This window comes from Marmota monax, unplaced genomic scaffold (genome assembly GCF_021218885.2).
Source record: "Marmota monax isolate L192 unplaced genomic scaffold, Marmota_monax_Labrador192_F-V1.1 WCK01_AAM20220418_F8-fsc00144, whole genome shotgun sequence".
Lineage (NCBI taxonomy): Eukaryota > Metazoa > Chordata > Mammalia > Rodentia > Sciuridae > Marmota > Marmota monax.
Genome location: NW_026694618.1, coordinates 2,096,041 through 2,118,149, shown reverse-complemented (window position 1 = coordinate 2,118,149; position 22,109 = coordinate 2,096,041). Strand labels below are relative to the sequence as shown.

Here is a 22,109-nt window from a genome sequence, read left to right as displayed (position 1 = left end):
TTGATGAACATAGCTGCACCATTGTTTGGGGCATATATATTTATGATTGTTATGTCTTGTTGGTGTATGGTTCCCTTAAGCAGTATGTAGTGTCCCTCTTTATCCCTTTTGATTAACTTTGGCTTGAAATCTATTTTATTTGATATGAGTATGGATACTCCTGCTTGTTTCCGAAGTCCATATGAGTGATATGATTTTTCCCAACCTTTCACCTTCAGCCTATGTATGTCTTTTCCTATCAAATGCGTCTCCTGTAGGCAGCATATTGTTGGGTCTTGTTTTGTGATCCATTCTACTAGCCTGTGTCTCTTGATTGGTGAGTTTAAGCCATTAACATTTAGGGTTATTATTGAGATATGGGTTGTTCTTCCAGCCATATTTGTTTATTTCTGTTACTAAACATGGTTTGTTTTCCTCTTTGATTATTTTCCCCCCCTTTACTGTCCTACCTCCCACTGTTGGTTTTCATTGTTATTTTCCATTTCCTCTTCCTGTAATGTTTTGCCGAGGATGTTTTGATGAGATGGTTTCCTAGCTGCAAATTCTTTTAACTTTTGTTGATCGTGGAAGGTTTTAATTTCATCTTCCATCCTGAAGCTTAATTTCACTGGATACACAATTCTTGGTTGGAACCCCTTTTCTTTCAGTGTTTGAAATATGTTATTCCAGGATCTTCTAGCTTTCAGAGTCTGTGTTGAAAGATCAGCTGTTATCCTGATTGGTTTACCCCTAAATGTAATCTGCTTCCTTTCTCTTGTAGCTTTTAAAATTCTCTCCTTATTCTGTATGTTGGGCATCTTCATTATAATGTGTCTAGCTGTGGATCTCTTATGATTTTGCACATTCGGCATCCTGTAGGCTTCTAGGATATGGGATTCTGTCTCATTCTTCAAGTCTGGGAAGTTTTCTCGTATTATTTCATTGGATAGATTGATCATTCCTTTGGTTTGGACCTCTATACCTTCCTGTATCCCAATGACTCTTAGGTTTGGTCTCTTTATTTTATCCCATATTTCTTGGATGTTCTGCTCATGGTTTCTTAACAGTCTTGCTGAGCTGTCTATGTTCTTTTCAAGTTGAAATACTTTATCTTCATTGTCTGATGTTCTGTCTTCTAAGTGTTCTACTCTGCTTGTAGTATTCTCAATTGAGTTTTTAAGTTGGCTTATTGCTTCCTGCATTTCTAGGATTTCTGTTTTTTTGTTTTTTATAACCTCTATTTCCCTGTATAGTTGATCTTTTGCTTCTTGGATTTGTTTATGTAATTCATTGTTGAAGTGATCTTTCATTGTCTGATTTTGCTGTCTGATGTCTTCCTTGAGACTCCAGATCATCTGAAGCATGTATATCCTGAATTCTTTATCTGACATTCCATCTGCTGCAGCTATTACCTCTTCTAACGTTGAGTTGACCTGCAATGCTTGTGGTCCTTTCTTTCCTTGTCTCTTCATACTGTTCGCGTTCCTTTCTACTTGGTGAAACTGTTGTGCTATTGAATTTTCCCCCTATAAATTTATATTGGTCTTGTATAGTTGCAAAGTCTCCCTCGCAGGCGCGGGCGGCGGCTCTGTCCCTCTGCGGGCCGCTAGGCTTGTTCTGTCGGTGGTCACAGTTCTGTCTACTTTGCAGGCGCAGGCAGCGGCACTGCCCCTCTGCAGGCCTCTGGGGCTGTACTGCCAGTGGGTCGCAGGTCCGCCTACCTTGTAGGCGTGGGGGGGGGGCGGCTCTACCCTTCCTCAGGCCACTGGGCCTGTTCTGTCTCTCGGTTGCAAGTCTGGCCTGTTCTGATGGTGGTCACAGTTCCGTCTACCTTGCAGGCGCAGGGGGGAGGGGGCGGCTCTGCCTCTCAGCAGGCCGCTGCTCCTCTTCTGCCGGTGGGTCGCAGGCCCGCCTACCTTGCAGGAGTGATTGGAAGCTCTGTCCCGCCGCGGGCCACTGGGCCTTTTCTGTCGGTGGTCACCGTTCCACCTACCTGGGAGGCGCGGGGGGTGGGGGGCGGCTCTGCCCCTCAGCAGGCCACTGGGCCTGCTCTGTGCGTGGTCACAGTTCCCTCTACCTTGCCGGTGCAGGGGGAGGGGGCGGCTCTGCCTCTCAGCAGGCCGCTGCTCCTCTTCTGCTGGTGGGTCGCAGGCCCGCCTACCTTGCAGGAGTGATTGGAAGCTCTGTCCCGCCGCGGGCCACTGGGCCTTTTCTGTCCGTGGTCACAGTTCCCCTACCTGGCAGGCGCGGGGGGTGGGGGCCGGCTCTGCCCCTCAGCAGGCCGCTGGGCCTGCTCTGTGCGTGGTCACAGTTCCCTCTACTTTGCCGGCGCAGGGGGAGGGGGCGGCTCAGCCTCTCAGCAGGCCGCTGCTCCTCTTCTGCCGGTGGGTCGCAGGCCCGCCTACCTTGCAGGAGTGATTGGAAGCTCTGTCCCACCGCGGGCCACTGGGCCTTTTCTGTCGGTGGTCACCTGGCAGGCGCGGGGGGTGGGGGGTGGCCCTGCCCCTCAGCAAGCCGCTGGGCCTGCTCTGTGCGTGGTCACAGTTCCCTCTACCTTGCCGGTGCAGGGGGAGGGGGCGGCTCTGCCTCTCAGCAGGTCGCTGCTCCTCTTCTGCCAGTGGGTCGCAGGCCCGCCTACCTTGCAGGAGTGACTGGAAGCTCTGTCCCGCCTTGGGCCACTGGGCCTTTTCTGTCCGTGGTCACCGTTCCACCTACCTGGCAGGCGCGGGGGGTGGGGGGCGGCTCTGCCCCTCAGCAGGCCGCTGGGCCTGCTCTGTGCGTGGTCACAGTTCCCTCTACTTTGCTGGCACAGGGGGAGGGGGCGGCTCAGCCTCCCAGCAGGCCGCTGCTCCTCTTCTGCCGGTGGGTCGCAGGCCCGCCTACCTTGCAGGAGTGATTGGAAGCTCTGTCCCACCGCGGGCCACTGGGCCTTTTCTGTCGGTGGTCACCTGGCAGGCGCGGGGGGTGGGGGGCGGCTCTGCCCCTCAGCAGGCCGCTGGGCCTGCTCTGTGCGTGGTCACAGTTCCCTCTACCTTGCCGGTGCAGGGGGAGGGGGCGGCTGTGCCTCTCAGCAGGTCGCTGCACCTCTTCTGCCGGTGGGTCGCAGGCCCGCCTACCTTGCAGGAGTGATTGGAAGCTCTGTCCCGCCGCGGGCCACTGGGCCTTTTCTGTCCGTGGTCACAGTTCCCCTACCTGGCAGGCGCGGGGGGGTGGGGGGCGGCTCTGCCCCTCAGCAGGCCGCTGGGCCTGCTCTGTGCGTGGTCACAGTTCCCTCTACTTTCGCTCTATGAATTCTTGTCTCTCCTTTTTTTTTTTTAATGAACCTTTACAGTTCTGAGGGGTGCTGATCAGCAAGTTTATAGAGTACCCCTCAATTTGGTTTTGTCTTATCCCATGATTAGACTGAAGTTAAGGTTTTGAAAATAGTATCACAGAGGCTAAGGGCCCTTCTTATCACATCATATTAGAGTGCACATAATATCCACATGACATCACTGCTGATGTCAAACTTGATCACTTCATTTTAAGGTATTTGCTAGATTTCTCCATTGTAAGTTTTTCAAGAGTATTCCTCTTTTCATTCTCTCCAGGCTTTTAAATTTTATAGAGTGAGATTTGAATTGATATTTAATATAATCTTCTTAGTTAAGTGATGGGAGGAGTGTAGAAACAGGAGGGCCAGCATGTTAGCTTTAGTTGTTACAATAATTGAAGTGAAAGATGACAATCAACAGAATGCTCAGTGGCAATGGCAGGTAAAGGATTGGAGGTATTTGAGTGTTTGTGGGCAATAGGTAGCTTACGACAGGCTTTAAAAAAAACAGAAAATCTGGGCTGGGGTTGTGGCTAAGTGGTAGAGCATTGCTTAGCATGTGTGAGGCACTGGGTTCGATTCTCAGCACCACATATAAATAAATAAATGAATAAGTAAATAAATAAATAAAATAAAATAAAGGTCCATCAAAAAAGTTAAAAAAAAGAAACAGAAAATCAAAACCACAATGACATACTACATCACACACATTGGGATGGCCACACACACAAAAAAAAATTCCAATAACAAGTGTTGGTGAAGATGTGGAGACATTAAGAGTCTATATACACTGCCGTGGGAATGTAAAATGGTACAGTCACTTTGGAAAACAGTCTGCCAGTTCCTCAAAAAAATCCAACGTATTTACCATTTGATGCAACAATTCCACTTCTGGGTATACACCCAACAGAAATGAAAACATATGCACACACAAAAAATGTATACACAAATATTCAATGATAGCTTATTCATTATAACCAAGTGGCATCAACCACCCAAGTGTTCACCAATCAATGAAATGGATAAACAAAATGTGCTGTATGTGTACAATGGAATATTATTCAGTAACAAAAAGGGATAAAATGCTGATACATGTTACAACATACAGGAAGTTTCAAACACTATGCTAAGTGAAAGAAGCTAGTCACAAAAGACCAGGATTCTATTATCTGAAATGTTTAGAAAGGAGATAAGCTAGAGACAAGAAAGTAAAATAGTCCCTTCTTATTCAAGGAGTGATGTGTTATCTTATTCCAAGATACCCCCATAGATGCCTGAAAGCATGGATTAATGTGTTGTGATTCTGCAACAATGAATCTGATAACTGAAACAGCTATTAAGGTAAGTTGGTGGGTAGCAATCTACAGTGGACAAATGGATGATTTGTGTCCTGGGCAGGATGTAAGGAGATGGTGTAGGAGTTTATCATACTACTCAGGACAGGGAACAATTCAATTCTTATTAACTGTTTATTTCTACAATATTCCATTTAATATTTTCAGACAGAAGTTGTCTACAGGAAAGCAACCAAGGGAAGCAAAACTAGGGATAAGGGGGCAACTGCAAATCAGTGATTGCTTAGGGTTAGGGCAGTAGGTGATCATGACAGGATTAGGCTATTGTAGGTAAATGGTATAGAATTTACTTTGAGGGTGAAAAAATGTTCTCAATTTATTATGATGAGGGTTGTACAACTCTAAAACAAAAAGCATATGACTTATTGAAATTATTATAAGAAAAAACTGGAACATGTGGTAGGAGAGCTATACTTGTTCAAATTACAGTCATTCAAAATGCAGTGCTGGTGGGACATAATAGGTATAGATGTTGAGCAGCCTAGAAACAACATTGGGGTTAGAGATATGGAATCATAAACATTAACACAGAAGATCTGACAGATCCTAAATTCAGGTAGCCCAACTTACTAAATACAGTAACTTAAGAGAAGGTTTAAGGGCACTCTCAACATTTAATAGCACCGACTTTCAGGGGTTAACACAGAATTAAGGGCTTGACCCTAGTCTTGTCATGCAAGACAACACTGAGACTGGCTGTTCATAATAGCATTATTCATCATAACCAATTTTCAACCAGTTGTCTTTGTTTTATAATAAAATGTTTTAGCTTTGGCTATGTCTTTTAAGTAATCTGGAGAATATTTGGGGATAATAAGTTAAAATTTAAAGTTATATTAATTTAAAATAAAACATTTTTGTACAGCTTACAAAGTATGTGAGCCTGGAATTATTTTACTTCCTCACTGAAGAGAACTGGTTAAGCCATAAAACCTAACTGGCTACATAGGCCATCATAGTTATTCTGTGGAATCTTATCTTATACCTGCCGTATCTCTCCTTGCTCACTCTTAATATTACCTGGTGTAGACAGGAATTCCATACTAAGGGTAATTGCAATTGAAAGTGTGTGTGGCGGGGAGGCACAACAAAAAAATAAAAACAAGTGATTCCACTAACTCTTTTGATGATCATGTACCCTTTGTTTGGCATTAGTATATGTTCAGTTTTTAAACCCAGAAAGAAAGATACTTCACAAATTACAGAAGATATAGATTTCTGCTTGTTCCTTTTCATAAAAATTACTTTAACTAGAGTATCAACTAACTAATATGGCAGAATTTATGAGATAGTGAGCATATCTTTCACACAGTTGGCCCAAGGTTTCATTTAGTAGTTCTAAGACCTGATCTACAGTTATGAAATTCCAAGCTTGTGTTTGAATTCAGGACTAAATAAAAATGAAATGACTACTAGTATGCATTATTTTAATTTTTTATTAATAAAATAGAAACTTGGACTCTAGACAACTGTTTTGATCTTATATCTTATATCCCACATAATGGAGTGGCAATAGTTTATAAAAGGACTTGGGTGAGAACAGTCAATATATCAGTTTCAACAAAAATACAGATTAGGATGTCTAAAGTTCAGTAAATGAAAATTTAAATGGAGCAAATTAAATATTAGAAATCATAGGAGTCTCTCCCTTAAACAAGTGGGACCTCCTTTAATTATCTTCATCATAGCCACTTGCAATCACAAGAAAATTCAGTAAGATCAATCACGTTGTGTAACCCCTAAGGGAAAAAACTGAGGGAACTCATGGGTAATTTTCACAGCTTCATTATAAAGTCCAAGATCTGAAAGAAACATGTAAGCAAACATTAAATTCACCATGAAAAGCTGTAACATTAATCATTATCTAAAAGATTTCTATTTCTCTTTTCTCTCCCTTTTAGAGGTCAACTTATTTTCACAACCCAATTTCTAAAATTCAGACATAAATCATTTTTTGTAGTTCAAAAATAGAAGAGACATGGAAAACAGGAGACAATCCACTTTTTGTCCATTATATAGGCAGTTTCTGCCTGGTCCATTTTAGGTGTTACTGCATTGTTCCATGCCTTCAATTCATATATTAAAATAAATATTATTTTTATCATATTTAAAAAATTTCTCTTCTATAAATATTAGACTTTGCTGAGTTTTCTTTGTATACAAGCAAAGACTAAGAAGCAGGCAAAAATGTCCTCCCATTTTTCTATGGGATTGGAAAACTATAGAAATTGAAAATATGGCAGGTCTGTGACTCAATACCAACACATAATAAGAAGAGAATTGTTTTCCTCCTAATTACATAAAACCATTAAATACTAGAATGCTTTATTTACCAAAAGGATTGTTATCTTCTTTAAACTGGACATAAGATGCACACATGATGGTTGCTTTTGCTGTTACTCTGCCAACTACTTCCACGATTCCAGAAATTTCTTCATCAAGCTAAAACATTGAATGTTAATTTGGTGTTATCTTATTTTCAGTTGATAATTAATTTGGAAAACTGTTATATAGTTTACTTATCTTTCGAATTATACAGTTTATTAATCTTTCATTGTAACAAAGTAACTTTAAAATTTGCCAATGTTAAAACTGAAGTGTAGCTTTTTAAAAAATGTTAAGTAGTTAACTGTCAGTATGTTACAAATCCTGTTAACCTTTTAGTTATAGGTTACTGAAAATGTCCAGAATTTATACAAACAGTAATTTGTTTTAAAAAGACCCAATGAGAGGAACTTCATATAATTTTTATTTCAAAAAGAGTGAAATGTACACACTTACAAACAGCATAATAGATTTATCTTCATAAAAGCCAAGCAAGTGTTTTTAAACACATTAAACATTAAATGCATAAATGAGAACCGAAAATATGTAAAACAAAAATAAAAATAAAAGTCAGGTTTGGTGGCATCTGCCTATAGTTTCAGCTACTCAGGAGGTTGAGGCAGGAGTATTGCTTGGATCTCCAGCAGTTGGAGATCATCTTGGGCACATAGCAAGACCCTGACTCAGGGAAGGAAGGGGTGTGAGGGGTGGGAGAGAAAGAAAAAAGATTAAAAGAGAAAGATAGAAACTCAAATTCTTGAGGAAGGAAGAAGTAAACAGAAAAATTTTATTATGTGATTTTATCTTCTTTCATAAGGAATGAGAACTGTTACCCAACCAACACTTAAAGGATATATTAAAAAAATCATAAGCCCAAAGAATCATAAGTTGAAAATGTAAAGGAAAATACACCAAGAGAACAGGAATTTAATTTTATAGCTAGGGAAGGTTTTTTTGTTTTTGTTTTTGTTTTGGGGGGGGGGGGGCGGGTACCAGGGATTGAACTCAGGTGCACTTGACCACTGAGCCACATTCCCAGCCCTATTTTGTATTTTATTTAGGGACAGGGTCTCATTGAGTTGCTTAGTGCCTTGCTTTTGCTGCGCCTGGCTTTGAACTCCTGATCCTCCCGTCTCAGCCTCGGAAGCACTGGGATTACAGGTGGGCATGGTGGGTCAGCTAGGGAAGTTTTTATAAGCTCCTTCTTATATTCACTCCAAACAATCAGAAACACCAACAAACCAATCCAAGATAAAGAATTAAACATATAGAAGTTAATACTTAAACATACAGGCTCCATCAATTCAATGGTTCCATTTTTTCCTTCTCCATCTGAAAGAATAAACATCTTTCCAGTGGGATGAATCTAAAAATAATAAATATACAATTTTAAAATTTCCACATAAACAAAACTTTTAAATATGTCACTAAAACTACATAATTTTACCAAAGATGAACAGACTGACCCTTACTTAATTATTTGGTTCAAGTTACAATCAAGTGTTATCAGATCTGGCATGGGATGCCTAATTAATTTTGAATTTCAGATAAACAATGAAGTTATTTATTCATTAGAGGCTCCTATTTTCATTTAGAAAATCTGGTAACCCTATGCTAAAATCAAATAAAAGGAGGTAAAAGTGGAATCTTCTGGCAGTCATGATTTAGACTGTACTAAAAACTAAGCATGGAGTAAAAGAACTGATTGCTAGAAAATCTGGATTGTACTCCTAGGTGGCACCTGCTCCTGTCATATAAGAATAACTGATTTCACTCAGTGGATGTGAGGATGAAAAGAATTACAGAAGACTTTATAAATGGTTTTCCTTCAGTGCTCTGAAGTCACTGACTCCAAGACTTTGGGTCTGTTTCTTGCCTGTAGGATGAGTGAGCTGCACCCTAACCTGGGGTAAGATAATGGGCTACTACGGCATCTGGGAGCGACAATCAAATAAACGTTTTATGGAGAAGCAAATTTAAGCAGAAAACGACGTTCATCAAGGACAATTACAGAAGGAAACGGGAGGATGAGCTTAGTTGGCATCAGTCAAATCTGGCTAAACCCCAAACTGAGAAGGCAGACAGGGAGTCAAGTATATAATTCATATAAATACAGAACTGGGTGAGGGGCGCTGGAATTTGGAACCCAGGGCATTCGAAACCACTTAGTTTCCGCGCCATGCAAGTGGCGCCCAAACAGAGCTGCAATGGCTAAAGTGTGGGGAAAGTTTTCTCGTGCGAAACAAAGCAAAAGGAAGGGGAATGAGGCTGAGGCTGACGGTTCTCCTTCCGTTACCCTGACTCCACCACCCAGAAGGTCACGGCTACCCACTGGGAAATCCCAAGACCGCGAGCCCGCGCACCTTTTCCAGCCTTCCTACGAAGCAGACGGGCCTGTCGATGAACTGAGATAGCATGCTGGCGTTGACGCGGGCCTTGGGCAACTCCATTAAGTCAACCATGATTACGCTCGCGGCCGGCGGGAAACGAGCGGACTGAAACTGAACACCCCGCGGGAGTCGGTGGGGATGATTTCCCCGGCACCAATCAGCGAAGGCCGTTGCTCCAGCTCCGCCAATCAAATACGCGGAAGCAGCGAACGTCGTCACGCAGTTCCGGACTAGGCTGGGGAAGGGCGTGAGCAGGTTCTGCCTATGGAAGTGGGAATCAGCTGCTTAGTGACGCGCGGCGTTCCGGAAGTTGTCGGGGTCCGGGCGGAGTGGGCAGTGGAGCCGGGACTAGGAGAGGCGGCGCCCGAGGCTGCTTTCCAGGAGCTCCGGCTTTCTAGCGGCGACACAACCCCGGAAGTGGGGTGGCGGGCTCCGGTGCTGTAGTGGCGGCAGACTGCGGCGCGAGCCTCAGGTACCTCTTCTTGCGGAAGGCACCGCAGCCTTGCTGTTTCTTCTTCTCCCCTCGGCCTGAGTCAAAGAGCTAGGAGGGAGTTGGGAGTCCGCTCCGCCGCAGTGTTCACGGTGCTGTGCACTGACTGTGACAGTTAGCCCACCTCCCCTCTTCGCGGTTCTGCGTGGGAGGCGGAGAGATGCTTGCTGAATGAAGTCTGTGTTTCGGGCTTCTTTCTGATGCCCACCTACCTGAAGCTGGAAAGCGGGGTCGTCAGTGTTAATGACTGGCTTTCGCTGCTAGGTAGCAGAGGGTCGGTAACCTCCAGCTGTGTCACTTTACAGCTCAATTCCCCCAGGTCTAAGAAAAAAGGTTGACGAGATTACCTATGGTCGTTTCTAGTCCTGACATTACGGAGCTGTCAATTCTCTCACTTGCTCCGCTGAGTTATTAGCAAATAGAAGCATCTGTGGGTGGGCATGGAGAGGGCCGCAGGACAGGACCAGAGGAGACAGGCTTAACTAGCTGATTTAACTAAAACAGGTGTGCCTCTTCGTGAGTTACATTCTCCATCCGCAAAACGAGGGGGTTTGATTGATTTGCAAGGTCCTACCTGACTAACTTTTGACCATATGATTAATGGACTCTCCTAACCCATCTGCAATCTTTCCACCATTGCTCTTTCTCGGTAGCCTTCTGAAAGGGAGATCTGGAGATCTGGAAGATAATCTGTTCCAAAAATATTTGGGGGTTTCTCGAATCTGTTGCTGGTTAATAATGTGGTTTGAAAACGGTGAATATTGATTTTAAGGATTTCATCTGGTGGAGCTGGTATCTGCCTTGCTCCAGAGATTTTAGAATGAGTGCTCAAAAAATACCATCAAATGGTGCTGCAGAAATTGGGGAAAAATATCTTAATTGGGTATTATAATTTTGTGGAAACTGGGTATGAGTTCTCCCAAAGCCACAAAATTGTCATTCAACTTTAGATACCTAGCTGGGGTCTTCAATTTAGTCCCACAATTGCGTTATGCAAAGGAGATCTGTTTTGAGACTTCATGTGACAATCTATGATTAAAATCTGATATACCATGTTTAGATGATAGCTTCCTTCCGGGTTCATTTATACCACTTACTGTGTTTGTCTTAATAGTCACTAAAAAGTTCAAAGGATTTCATTAGACAAACGTGGGGTGCATTTTAGTTAGTGATTGTATGAGTGTAACTCATTGAAGTCTATATTTCTGCATAAAGCCTTAAGGTCTTTTGCATTTTAGAATTTCTTTGCAAAGGAATTTATTGTGCAATATACAGAGTACCCATGAATATGTTTCCTAGTTTTTTTTTTTAATGAGAAGTCTTTAAAATACCAGAAAACAAACAATATATTTATAACAGTTAAAGGACCACTTTTAAGCAAAGACTTTTTTTTTTTTTTAAAAGTGAGATGAACAAAAAGGTAATTTAAAACAGCACTTTGGATTTTTTGGAGTCACTTCAAATTTATTATGAAACAGATAATGCTACAGAAGAGTACATATAGCTGATATGGATAGTTTGGAGCCTCTAATTCAGCTTAAGAAATGGAAATTTACTACTTATTTGTTTGAACTCTGCTGTCAAGTTCTCCCTTCCAGCCAATCTTGAACAATACTCTCTTGCAGTCTGTTTTAAACTTCCTAAGATTTCTTTATAGTCATGTCACATAAAAGGCATACTGTTTTATTTTGTCAATTAGACTTTTATATAAATGGAATTATCCATCTCTTCTGATTTGTTTCTTTGGCTTGTTTTTAAGAGTAAACTATGGTGATGAATGTAGATAGATTTCATTCTTTTACCTCTGCTACTTAATTCTATTATTGACATTTTAAAAATATTTTTAAAAAATTTGTTATATATGACAGACTGCATTACAATTCATATTACCCATATACAGTACAGTTTTTCATATCTCTGGTTGCACACAAGGTAGAGTCACACCATTCTTGTCTTCATACATGTAATGATGTCCATCTCATCCCACCATCTTTCCTACACCCATGACCCCTCTCTTCCTCTCCCTCCCCTTTCCCCTACCTAGAGTTTGTCTATTCCTCCCATGCTCCCTGCCTCCCCCATTGTGAATCAGCCTCTTATATCAGAGAAAACAATAGGCATTTGGTTTTTTTTGGGGGGATTGGCTTACTTAGCATTATATTCTCCAACTCCATCCATTTACCTGCAAATGCCATGATTTTATTCTCTTTTAATGTTGAGTAATATTCCATTGTGTATATAAATCACATTTTCTTTATCCATTCATCTACTTAAGGGCATCTAGGTTGATTCCAAAGTTTAGCTATTGTGAATTGTGTTGCTGTAAACACTGATGTGGCTGTGTCCCTGTAGTATTCTGTTTTTAAGTCCTTTGACCAATGAGTGGGATAGCTGGGTCAAATGGTGGTTCCATTCTCAGTTTTCCAAGGAATTGCCATACTGCTTTGCATATTGGCTGCACCATTTTGCAGTCCCACCAGCAATGTATGAGTGTACCTTTTTCCCCATATCCTTGCCAATAACTTATTGTTGTCTCTTATTTTTCTAGATTAATTTCAAGGCTGCTTTTTCTATGTATATGAGGAATGTCATTGGGATTTTGATTGGAATTGCATTAAATCTGTATAGTGCTTTTGGTAGTATGGTCGTTTTGACAATATTAATTCTGCCTATCCAAGAACAAGGTAGATCGTTCCATCTTCTAAGGTTTTCTTAATAGCTGCCATTCTGACTGGGGTGAGATGAAAATTTTGCATTTTTCTAATGGCTAGAGATGTTGAACTTTTTTTTTATATATATTTGTTGATTGATTGTCACCTTCCGAGAAGGGTCTGTTCAGTCGTTAGCCCATTTATTGATTGAATTATTTGTTTTTTGGTGTTAAGATTTTTGAGTTATTTCTATATCCTAGATATTAGTGCTCTATCTGATATGCATGTAGTAATTTGCTCCCAAAATGTGGGCTTCTATTCACCTCACTGATTGTTTCTTTTTGAATCCATCTCATTTATTGATTCTTGATTTTAACTCTTGGGCTATAGCAGTCTTATTGAGCAAGTAGGAGCCTAAGCCTGTATGATGGAGATTTGGGCCTACTTTTTCTTCTTATAGACATAGGGTTTCTGATTTAATTCCTAAGTCCTTGATCCACTTTGAGTTGAGTTTTGTGCATGGAGAGAGATAGGGGTTTAATTTTATTTTGTTGCATATGAATTTCCAGTTTTCCCAACACCATTTGTTGAAGAGGCTCTTTTCTCCATTGTATGTTTTTGGTGCCTTTGTCTAATATAAGATAACTATCATTATGTGGGTTAGTCTCTGTGTCCTTTATTCTGTACCATTGGTCTGCCTGTCTATTTTGGTGCCAATACCATGGTGTTTTTGTTACTATTGCTCTGCAGTATAGTTTAAGGTCAGGTATAGTGATGCCACCTGCTTCACTCTTCTTGCTAAGGATTGCTTTAGCTCTTCTGGGTCTCTTATTTTTCCCCGATGAATTTCATGACTGCTTTTTCTATTTCTAGGAGGAATGTAATTGGGATTTTGATTGGAATTGCATTAAATCTGTATAGTGTTTTTGGTAGTATGATCATTTTGACAATATTGATTCTGCCTATCCAAGAACAAGTAGATCTTCCATCTTCTAAGGTCTTCTTTAATTAGCTATTGTGAATTGTGTTGCTGTAAACACTGTAGCATTCTGTAGTTTTTGTTGTAGAGGACTTTCATCTCTTTTGTTTAGTTGATTCCCAAGTATTTTCATTTTTTTGAGGCTAGAGGGTAGTTTTCCTCATTTCCCTTTCAGAGGATTTGTTACTGATATACAGGAATGCCTTTGATTTATGGGTGTTGATTTTATATTCCACTATTTTGCTGAATTCATGTATTCTAGAAGTTTTCAGGTGGATTTTTTTTAGGGGTCATCTAAGTATAGAATCATATCATTACCAAGTAGTGCTAATTAGAGTTCTTCTTTTCCTATCCATATCCCTTTAATTTTCTTTCATCTAATTGCTCTAGCCAGTGTTTCAAGAACTATGTTAAATAGAAGTGGTGAAAGAGGGCATCTTTGTTTTGTTCAAGTTTTTAGAGAGAATGCTTTCAGTTTTTCCCATTTAGAATTATATTGACCTGGGGCTTAGTGTAGATAGCTTTTACAATGTTGAGATATGTTCCTGTTATCCCTCGTTTTTCAAGTGTTTTGAACATGAAGGGGTGCTGTGTTTTGACAAATGCTTTTTTTTTTTTTGCATTTATTGAGATGATCATATTGTTATTATCTTTAAGTCTATTGATGTGATGAATTACATTTATTGGTTTCCATATGTTGAACCAACCTTGCATCCCTGGAATGAACCATACTTGATCATGGTGCACTATCTTTTTGATATGTTATTGTATTCAATTTGCCAGAATTATATTAAGAATTTTTGCATATATGTTCATTAGAGATATTGGTCCAAAGTTTTCTTTCATTGATTTGTCTTTGCCTGGTTTTGGAATCAGGATGATATTGGCCTCATAGAATGAGTTTGGAAGTGTTCCCTCTTTTCTATTTCATGAAATAATTTGAAGAGTATTGGTATTAGTTCTTCTTTAAAGGTCTTGAAGAACTAAGCTGTGTATCCCTCTGGTCCTGGGCTTTTCTTGGTTGGTAGGCTTCTGATGGCATCTTCTATTTCATTTTTTGAAATTGATCTATTTTGATATTTTTTATGATTAATTTTGCTTGAAGTATATTTTATTTGATATGAGGATGGAAACCCCTGCTTGCTGTCATAGTCCATGTAAGTGGTATGATTTTTCCTAACATTTCATCTTCAGTCTGTGAATGCCTTTTCCTATCTTATGAGTCTCTTGGAGGCAGCATATTGTTGGGTCTTTTTTAAAAATGCAATCTGCCAGTCTATGTCTTTTGTTTGGTGAGTTTAGGCCATTAATATTCAGGGTTATTATTGAGACATAATTTCTATTTCTAGCTATATTTGTTTATTTTTGGTATTAAACTTGACACGATTTCTCCTTTGATTAGTTTTTCCTTTAGTGTAATACCTTCCTCTGCTGATTTTCATTGTTTTTCAATTCCTCTTCATGGAATATTTTGCCTAGGATGGTACAGGTTTTCTAGTTGTAAATTCTTTTAACTTTTGTTTATCATGGAAGTTTTTTATTTTATCATCAAATCTAAAGCTTAGTTTTGCTGGATATAAGATTCTTGGTTGGCATCATTTACTTTCAAAGCCTGGTATATATTGTTCCAGAATCTTCTAGCTTTCAGGGTCTGCATTGAAAAATCTGCACATAACCTAATTGGTTTCCCCCGCTATATGTAATCTGATTCCTTTCTCTCATGGCTTTTAAGATTTTCTCTTCCTTCTGTATGCTAGGCATTTTCATTATAATGTGTCTTGGAGTGGATCTGTTGTGATTTTCTACATTCGGTATTCTGTGAACCTCTTGTATTTGGTTTTCCAATTCATTCTTCCTGTTTGGAAAATTTTCTGATATTATTTCATTGAATAGATTATTCATTCCTTTGGTTTGGAACTCTATGCCTTCCTCTATCTCAATAACTCTTAAATTTGGTCTTTTTTATGCTCTCCCATATTTCTTGAATGTTCTGATCATGGCTTCTTACCATCTTCACTGTGTGGTCTACATTCTTTTCAAGTTATATATTTTGTCTTCATTATCTGAGGTTGTGTCTTCCAAGTGGTCTAATCTGTTGGTGTTGCTTTCAATTGAACTTTTAATTTGGTTTACTGTTTTTTTTTTCATTTCAAGGATTTATGTTTTTTTTTTTATCTTTTGCTTCCTGTATTTGCTTATGTAGCTCTTTGTCAAAATGATCTTTTGCTGCCTATATTTGCTCTCTTATATTATCCTTTATGTACATCCTGAACTACTTCTCTGTCATTCCTTCTGCTGTGCTGACCATAGATTCTAATAATGTAGTATTTTTATTTGTTTGGGGCACTTTTTTCCCCTTGTCTTTTCGTTTTGTTAGTGTGTCTTCCCTTCTAGCAGTGGGGATCTGAGGTGTTACTGTTTTACCCTGAAGGCTTATAGTGCCTCTGCAAGGTTCCAATACCTCTCCTTTGAGGGAAAGGACAATATTAACAAATCCCAGCACAAACAGTGTATAACCTTAAACCAAACAGTTGCTAATCAGACATTTACAGTTTGATCACAATATACAGAAATGGTTAATTCAGTTATTATCTACAATATAAACTGTAGGTTTGGGTTTACAATTCCTGATGGTGGACAAAGAACCTGGATGAGGTGTAGGATGAGATGTGAGAGAGTAGGAGGTGAGGATATAGAGTTATTATATCTTAAGGAGTGTGAAAGAGGAATCTAAGCAGGTTCATAGCAGAAGACAGAGGAAGTAATTTTGGGTAGACAAGTAAGTGGTAAGACAATAGAGTATATAAAACACACATAATAACTAAGAAAAATAAAAAATGTAAAAATAGAAAAAATAATAGACAACACTGATGTAATATACTATTCAGACATCCCAGTCCTCAGAATCCTAATTCATGCAAAATACTTGGTTTCACATATGTTGGGGATCTGAGGGCTGGAAAATAAAGAGGGAAAAGAAAAAAATCTTGAAGGAAGAAATAAGGATTGTTTTGGTTGGAGATCAGTATCTATCCTGCTTCCCTTCTCATCCAATAGTTAGGGTTGTCTTCTGTTGGCTGGTATCTTCATCCACAGGATGGTGAAGGTTACTAGGGTGGTAGGGTTGTCTTGGGCGCAGGGTACCTGGAAGTGGGGTATGGCACCTGCTGGTCCCTGATAGGAGACTGCACCCCAGGATCTCCTTTGTTCTTGTGAGACTGCACACCTGTCTTGGAGAGCTGTTTTATATTGGGCAATCACTGTGCTGGGTTAGCAGCTAAAACTGGGTAGAGGGGGGAGTTGTGAACTATCATACCTGCCGAGGCTATGTTTTAGACTGGGAGTTGCCCCAAATAAAGATGGCCGCGAAGGTGACCCTAGATGGAGGTGGCTGCTTTCAGTGATGGTGTGTCAGACTGGGTCAGGGGAGCTGGGCAATGGCGTTGGATGATGTGTTCAGAGATGAGCTCTGTGGTGTGCAGTGTTGTGGCTGTGTGTTGTCTTCAGAGCCTGTGCGATGTCCGCAGGTGCAGGTAGGCTACCGTGTGTAGGGGACTATGGCAGTGGCTGCAGAGTCCCAAGATGGAAGTGACTGAGAAAGCCCCACGTTGGTAGAAGGGGATCCACACAGGAGTGACAGCTGGAGTTCCTGCATGTGGGTAGCATCTAAGTGTCCTTCATGGGAGCGGGCATCAGGGATTTCTGCACTGGTGGGTTGTGAGGAGTCCTGCTCTGACGCTGAGTCTCGAGCCCTGTGCAGGCTGGCAGCTCTGGTTCCTGCATGGGAGCAGCTGTGGGGAGGGTCCTCTATTTCTCACAGAGAAGCAGTATTCCCACTACTTGAGTCTCAGGCCACTGAGCGACACAGAATGCTGCCTCCCTCTGGCTCACCCTCTTGGATTCCCCCTTTGATTGACCTTTTGATTGTAGTTCTTTTCTGTTGCTGCTGTGAGTAGTCTTGTATTGTGTGATTGTACCAATGTATAGCAGTAGAATTGCTGGAACATAGGGTATGGATCTTCAGCTTTATTAGTAAAAGCAAATGATTTCCCCGAATAGTGGGGTCAATTTATCCTTTTATCTAAAGTTTAGGAGAGTTCCAGGTGATCCATATTCTTGGTAGCTCTTAAAGCTCTTCCTTTCCAATTTGGTAGAAATGGGATGGCTTCCTGTGAGCTGAATTTATATTCCCTGATTACTAATAAGATTGAACATCTTTTTGAATATTTATTGGCTTGTTTTTTTTTAATCTTTTTTTTTGCCCTGCTGATTTTTTTTTTTTTTAACTTTCAAGAGCTTTTTATGTTAGTGTGGACAGTAATGCAATAAAGTGTTTTCTTAGTATTTTGGCCCACTTTTTCTATTCTTTTCCTTCCTTCCTGTTTTTGACTATAAAGGACTTTTGATTTTAATATAATGAAGATTTTTCCATAAGTTTAATATAGTTGAAAAGGTCAAGTTTTAAAAATCTCATTTGAGCAGTCTTCCGTCAAGATCTTAACAATGTATTTTTTTAGTTTTGTCCTTCATGTTTCACCATCTAGAATTGAGTTTTATATATGTCATCAGACAGGTATCCAGTTTGTTTTCATTTCAGTTGTCCTAGCATCATTTATTCACTGTGTCACTATTTTGTTACTGACCTCCAGTGACACTTTAAGCTTACAGATACATGTGGAGTCTGTTGTTGGGCTACCGCTTTTGGTCTGTTGTTCCTTTTTCTGTCCCCAAACCTACCCATTTTCTTCAATACCGTATGTAGCTGTATGATAGCATTTGATGTCTGAGACCATGTTCTTCAGGTATGTCTTGGTTATTCCCATCTCTGCCATTCCATTTAAAGTTTAGCTTTTAAAGTTCCTTGGAAAACTGTTGATTTTTTCCCATGTTGTGATTTTGATCAAAATTACATTGAGTCCTTGGATTTCTTTCAGAAATAACATCAATAACTCTCACTATCCTTGAGCTATTTTAGTCCTCTTTTAAAAGATTTCAGAATTTTCTCACTAAAAGCTTTGATTTTTAGATTAGATGTATTTCTGGGTACCTTGTTTTTGATACTACTATAAAATTTTTTAATTAAAGCTTTTAACCAAATGGTTGCTGATGTATAGAAAGGCCATCTTGTTCAACTCTTCATTTTTTTAATATTTGTTCTTTTTAGTTACATATGACAGTAGAATGTATTTTGACACATCATACATATAGGAATTCTAACTTCCCATTTTTGTGATTATACATGACAGGGGTTACACTGGTTGTATATTTATATAACAACAGAAAAGTTTTGTCTAATTCATTCTACTGTCTTTTCTATTCCCATCCTCCCCTGTTCCCTTTATTCCCCTTTGTCTAATCCATTGATCTTCTACCTCTCCCCTCCCCTTATTGTGAGTTAGCATCCCCATATCAGAGAGAAAATTTGGCCTTCAGTTTTTTGGGATTGGCTTATTTCACTTAGCATTATAGTTTCCAGTTCCATCCATTTGCCAGCAAATGCCATAATTTCATTCTTCTTTGTGGCTGAGTAATATTCCATTGTGTAAATGTACCACGTTTTCTTAATCCATTCATCTTAAACTCATGTTTCTGTAATTTTCTAAGAGATTTTTTTGAGTTTTCTTTTCATATATTAATAATTGCAATTCTGTTTCTTAACAATTCTTACACATTTTATTTAATTTTCTTGTCGAAGCTAGATCCTTTGGTACCTTTGAATAGAAATGGTGTTAAGATGGGGTTTGGGTGCATAAATTAAAGTATCACACATACATATACACTAATTCTCAAAGAAGTCAAAACAACCCAGAGTCATGCAACACAGCCCTTATGTGGAGGTGCAATTAAGCTGTCAGGGACCCAGGTTCCTTCAGTCTTTCAGTTCTGTGTGCTTAAAATCTAGTCTTATATTAAGGTTGCTTGATAGGCCAATATTAAGTACTGGACTTTGAAGTACTGAGTCTGCATTTCAGGAAGCAGAAATGTTGGCCAGCAAAAGGATGTATGTTCATGGGATTTAGTTCCTTTAAGGAAACTTCCTGGAAGTTATTCCCAACCTGGAGTTCTGCTGGTTAGGTTAAGATATTTGTCTATTCTGATTTGATAAGACTTAGGTTATCAAATTTGATAAGATGCAGTTTTGTGGTCTTAATTGAGATAATGAAATCAATGTATTTTTTCCTATGTTGAATCATGCTTTCATTCCTGGAAGAAATACAACCTGGTTATGATATATTGTCTTTTATTGTATATTTCTAGGTTTTATTTGCTGCTGTTTTAAGATTTTTGCATTCATGTTAATGAATAACATTGGCTTGTAATTTTTCTTTCTTGTATAGTCCTTGTCAGATTCTGATTTCACAGTTAATCTTATGCTATGAATTGTGCAGTGTTTCTCTATTTATTCTCCAATATTTTGTGTAAAATTGGAATTGTCTATTTGTTGACTGGTATAACTCACCTGTAAAACCTTCTGAGTCTGGTATGTTTGCCTGTGACTACTGCTTTAGATATATCCCATGCATTTTCATAAGTACACACTAATTATCAAATTCTAAATATTTTTCATGTTCCAACATAGTTCTTCTTTGACTCATGGGTTATTTGGTTTTATTTGCAAATTTGTAGGTTTAATAATTATGTTGTTAATTTCTGATGTAATTGCTTTGTGGTCAGAGGTATGGTCTGTTACTAATTATTTGAAAGTGTTTGAAACTTACTTTAGGCTTTATCAAGTATTTGAGAAATTTTTTGTAAAGGTTTAACATGTATTATGACAATAGCATTAATAAATTTAACCTTGAGTTTCTGCTGTTATGAATTTTTGAAGCCTTGTTATTGTGAGGTAAAATGGTGAAATTAAATAGTGAAAGAAGTGACTATCATCATGCTTTTTGCATTAAAGTTTCTTTTGTTCTCCACATTTTTTATTGGTACATTATAATTGTACATAATGGTGGGATTTGTTGTTTTATATTAGTACATACATACAATTTAACAATATAATGGCCAACATTCCTCCCCAGCACTTCCCCTCTCCCTCCCCTCCTTCTATCTGTAGTCCCTTTCTTCTGTTCTGCTTACCCCCTTTTGCTTTTCATATGATCACCTCTACCTTTTTTTTTCTAACTTTCACGTATGAGGGAAAACATGATTATTGACCTTCTGAGTTTAACTAATTTCACTTAAGATAAGGTTCTCAAGTTCCATTCATTATTGACCTTCTTGAGTTTAACTAATTTCACTTAACATATGGTTCTCAAGTTCCATTCATAATTTCCAATTATGCAAATGACATATTTTTCTTTATGGCTGCATAAAGCTTCACTGTGCATATATACACTACATTTTCTCTATCCCTCTGTTGATGGACACCTACTCTGGTTCTGTAGTTTGGGTATTGTGAATTGTGCAGCTGTAAACAGGATATGCATGATTGCTACACAATGCTGACTTTAATTCCTTAGGATAAGTACTGAGGAGTGGTTGGTATAGCTGGTCATATGGTGGTTCCTTTCATAGTCTTTTGAGGAGCTTTCATACTGGTTTCTATAGTGGGTGTACTAATTTAAAGTTCCACCGACAGTGTAAAAGTGTTCCTTTTATTCCACCCCCTCTCCAGCATTTATTGTTGTTTGTATTCTGAACGACTGCCATTCCGACTGGTATGAAATGAAAACTCAGTGAAATCTAGTTTGTATTTGTTATTATAGTTTTTTGGTACCAGGTATTGAACCCAGGGACACTTAACCACTGAGCCACATCCAAGCCCGTTTTTTGTTTTATTTTGAGACAGGGTCTTGTTAAGTTGCTTAGGGCCTTTTTAAGTTGCTGAGACTGGTCTTCAATTTGTGATCTTCCTACCTCAGCCTTCCCAGCTTCTGGGATTATAGGCATAGGCCATCACGCCCAGCCTCAGTGTAGTTTTGTCTTTTATTTTCCAAATTCCTATTTGTTGGCCATTTGCAGTTTTTCTTTTGAGAAGTGTCTGTTTAATTCATTTGCCTGTTTATTAATTGGGTATTTTTTTTTGTTTTGGTTAAGTTTTCTGAGCTATTAATATATTCTTGATATTAATCCTTTGTCAGAAAAGTAGCTAGCAACGAGTTTCTCTCATTCTGTAGGTTCTCAATTATTTCCTTTGCTGAGTAGAAGACTTTTAATTTGATGTCTTCCCATGTATTAACTCTTGGCATTATTTCCTGAGCTTTAGGGGTTCCGTTGAGAAACTCATTGCCTGTGCTTGTATGCTGGAGTATTGATCCTGGGTTTTCTTTTAGGAATTGCATAGTTTCTGGTCTAATTCCTAGATCTTTGATCTATTTTGAGTTGATTTTTGTGCAGGGTGAAAGATAAGGATCTAGTCTTATTCTTCTACATGTGGATAACCAGTTTTTCCAGCACTATTTGTTAAAGAGGCTCTTTTTTCCAATGTATACTTTCGTCACCTTTGTCAAGGATCAGATAACTATAGATGTGTGGATTTGTTTCTGTGTCTTCCATTTTGTACCAATGGTCTGTGTGTCTGTTTTTATTACAGTACCATGCAGTTTTTGTTTTATAGTTCTGTAGCATAATTTGAAATAAAGTATTATGAGGCCTCAAACATTGCTTTTTTTTTTTTGCTT

At 39.2% G+C, this 22,109-nt stretch overlaps 2 protein-coding genes across 3 annotated transcripts in view; one reads left to right on the top strand and one right to left on the bottom strand.

Annotated features, from left to right (window-relative positions):
- Nucleotides 1-6,065: 6,065 nt before the first annotated feature.
- Nucleotides 6,066-9,504, bottom strand: Rpa3 (replication protein A3). Its single transcript, XM_046422558.2, has 4 exons — nucleotides 9,336-9,504; nucleotides 8,264-8,338; nucleotides 6,981-7,089; nucleotides 6,066-6,449 (listed from the first exon to the last, which is right to left on the bottom strand). Exons 1-4 carry the CDS (start codon nucleotides 9,432-9,434, stop codon nucleotides 6,367-6,369), a joined length of 366 nt encoding a protein of 121 aa, XP_046278514.1. The 5' UTR covers nucleotides 9,435-9,504; the 3' UTR covers nucleotides 6,066-6,366.
- An 83-nt stretch (nucleotides 9,505-9,587) lies between these two features.
- The window catches only part of Umad1 (UBAP1-MVB12-associated (UMA) domain containing 1), a 245,066-nt gene continuing 232,544 nt past the window's right edge, over nucleotides 9,588-22,109 (top strand). Inside the window, exon 1 of one of the 2 annotated variants that reach the window (XM_046422556.2) lies at nucleotides 9,588-9,834. The gene's annotated coding sequence lies outside the window, so the exon portion shown is untranslated. The remainder of the gene's footprint in view (nucleotides 9,835-22,109) is intronic. The other variant, XM_046422555.2, reaches the window with a different exon arrangement.

Bases quoted from the DNA above. Each gene is read 5' to 3' on its own strand.
- Rpa3 (XM_046422558.2), bottom strand. From the start codon at position 9,434: ATGGTTGACTTAATGGAGTTGCCCAAGGCCCGCGTCAACGCCAGCATG. The intron at 8,339-9,335 runs GTGCGCGGGCTC...TATTATTTTTAG, and splicing joins TCGTAGGAAGGCTGGAAAAG to ATTCATCCCACTGGAAAGAT. The intron at 7,090-8,263 runs GTATGTTTAAGT...TCAATGTTTTAG, and splicing joins CCATTGAATTGATGGAGCCT to CTTGATGAAGAAATTTCTGG.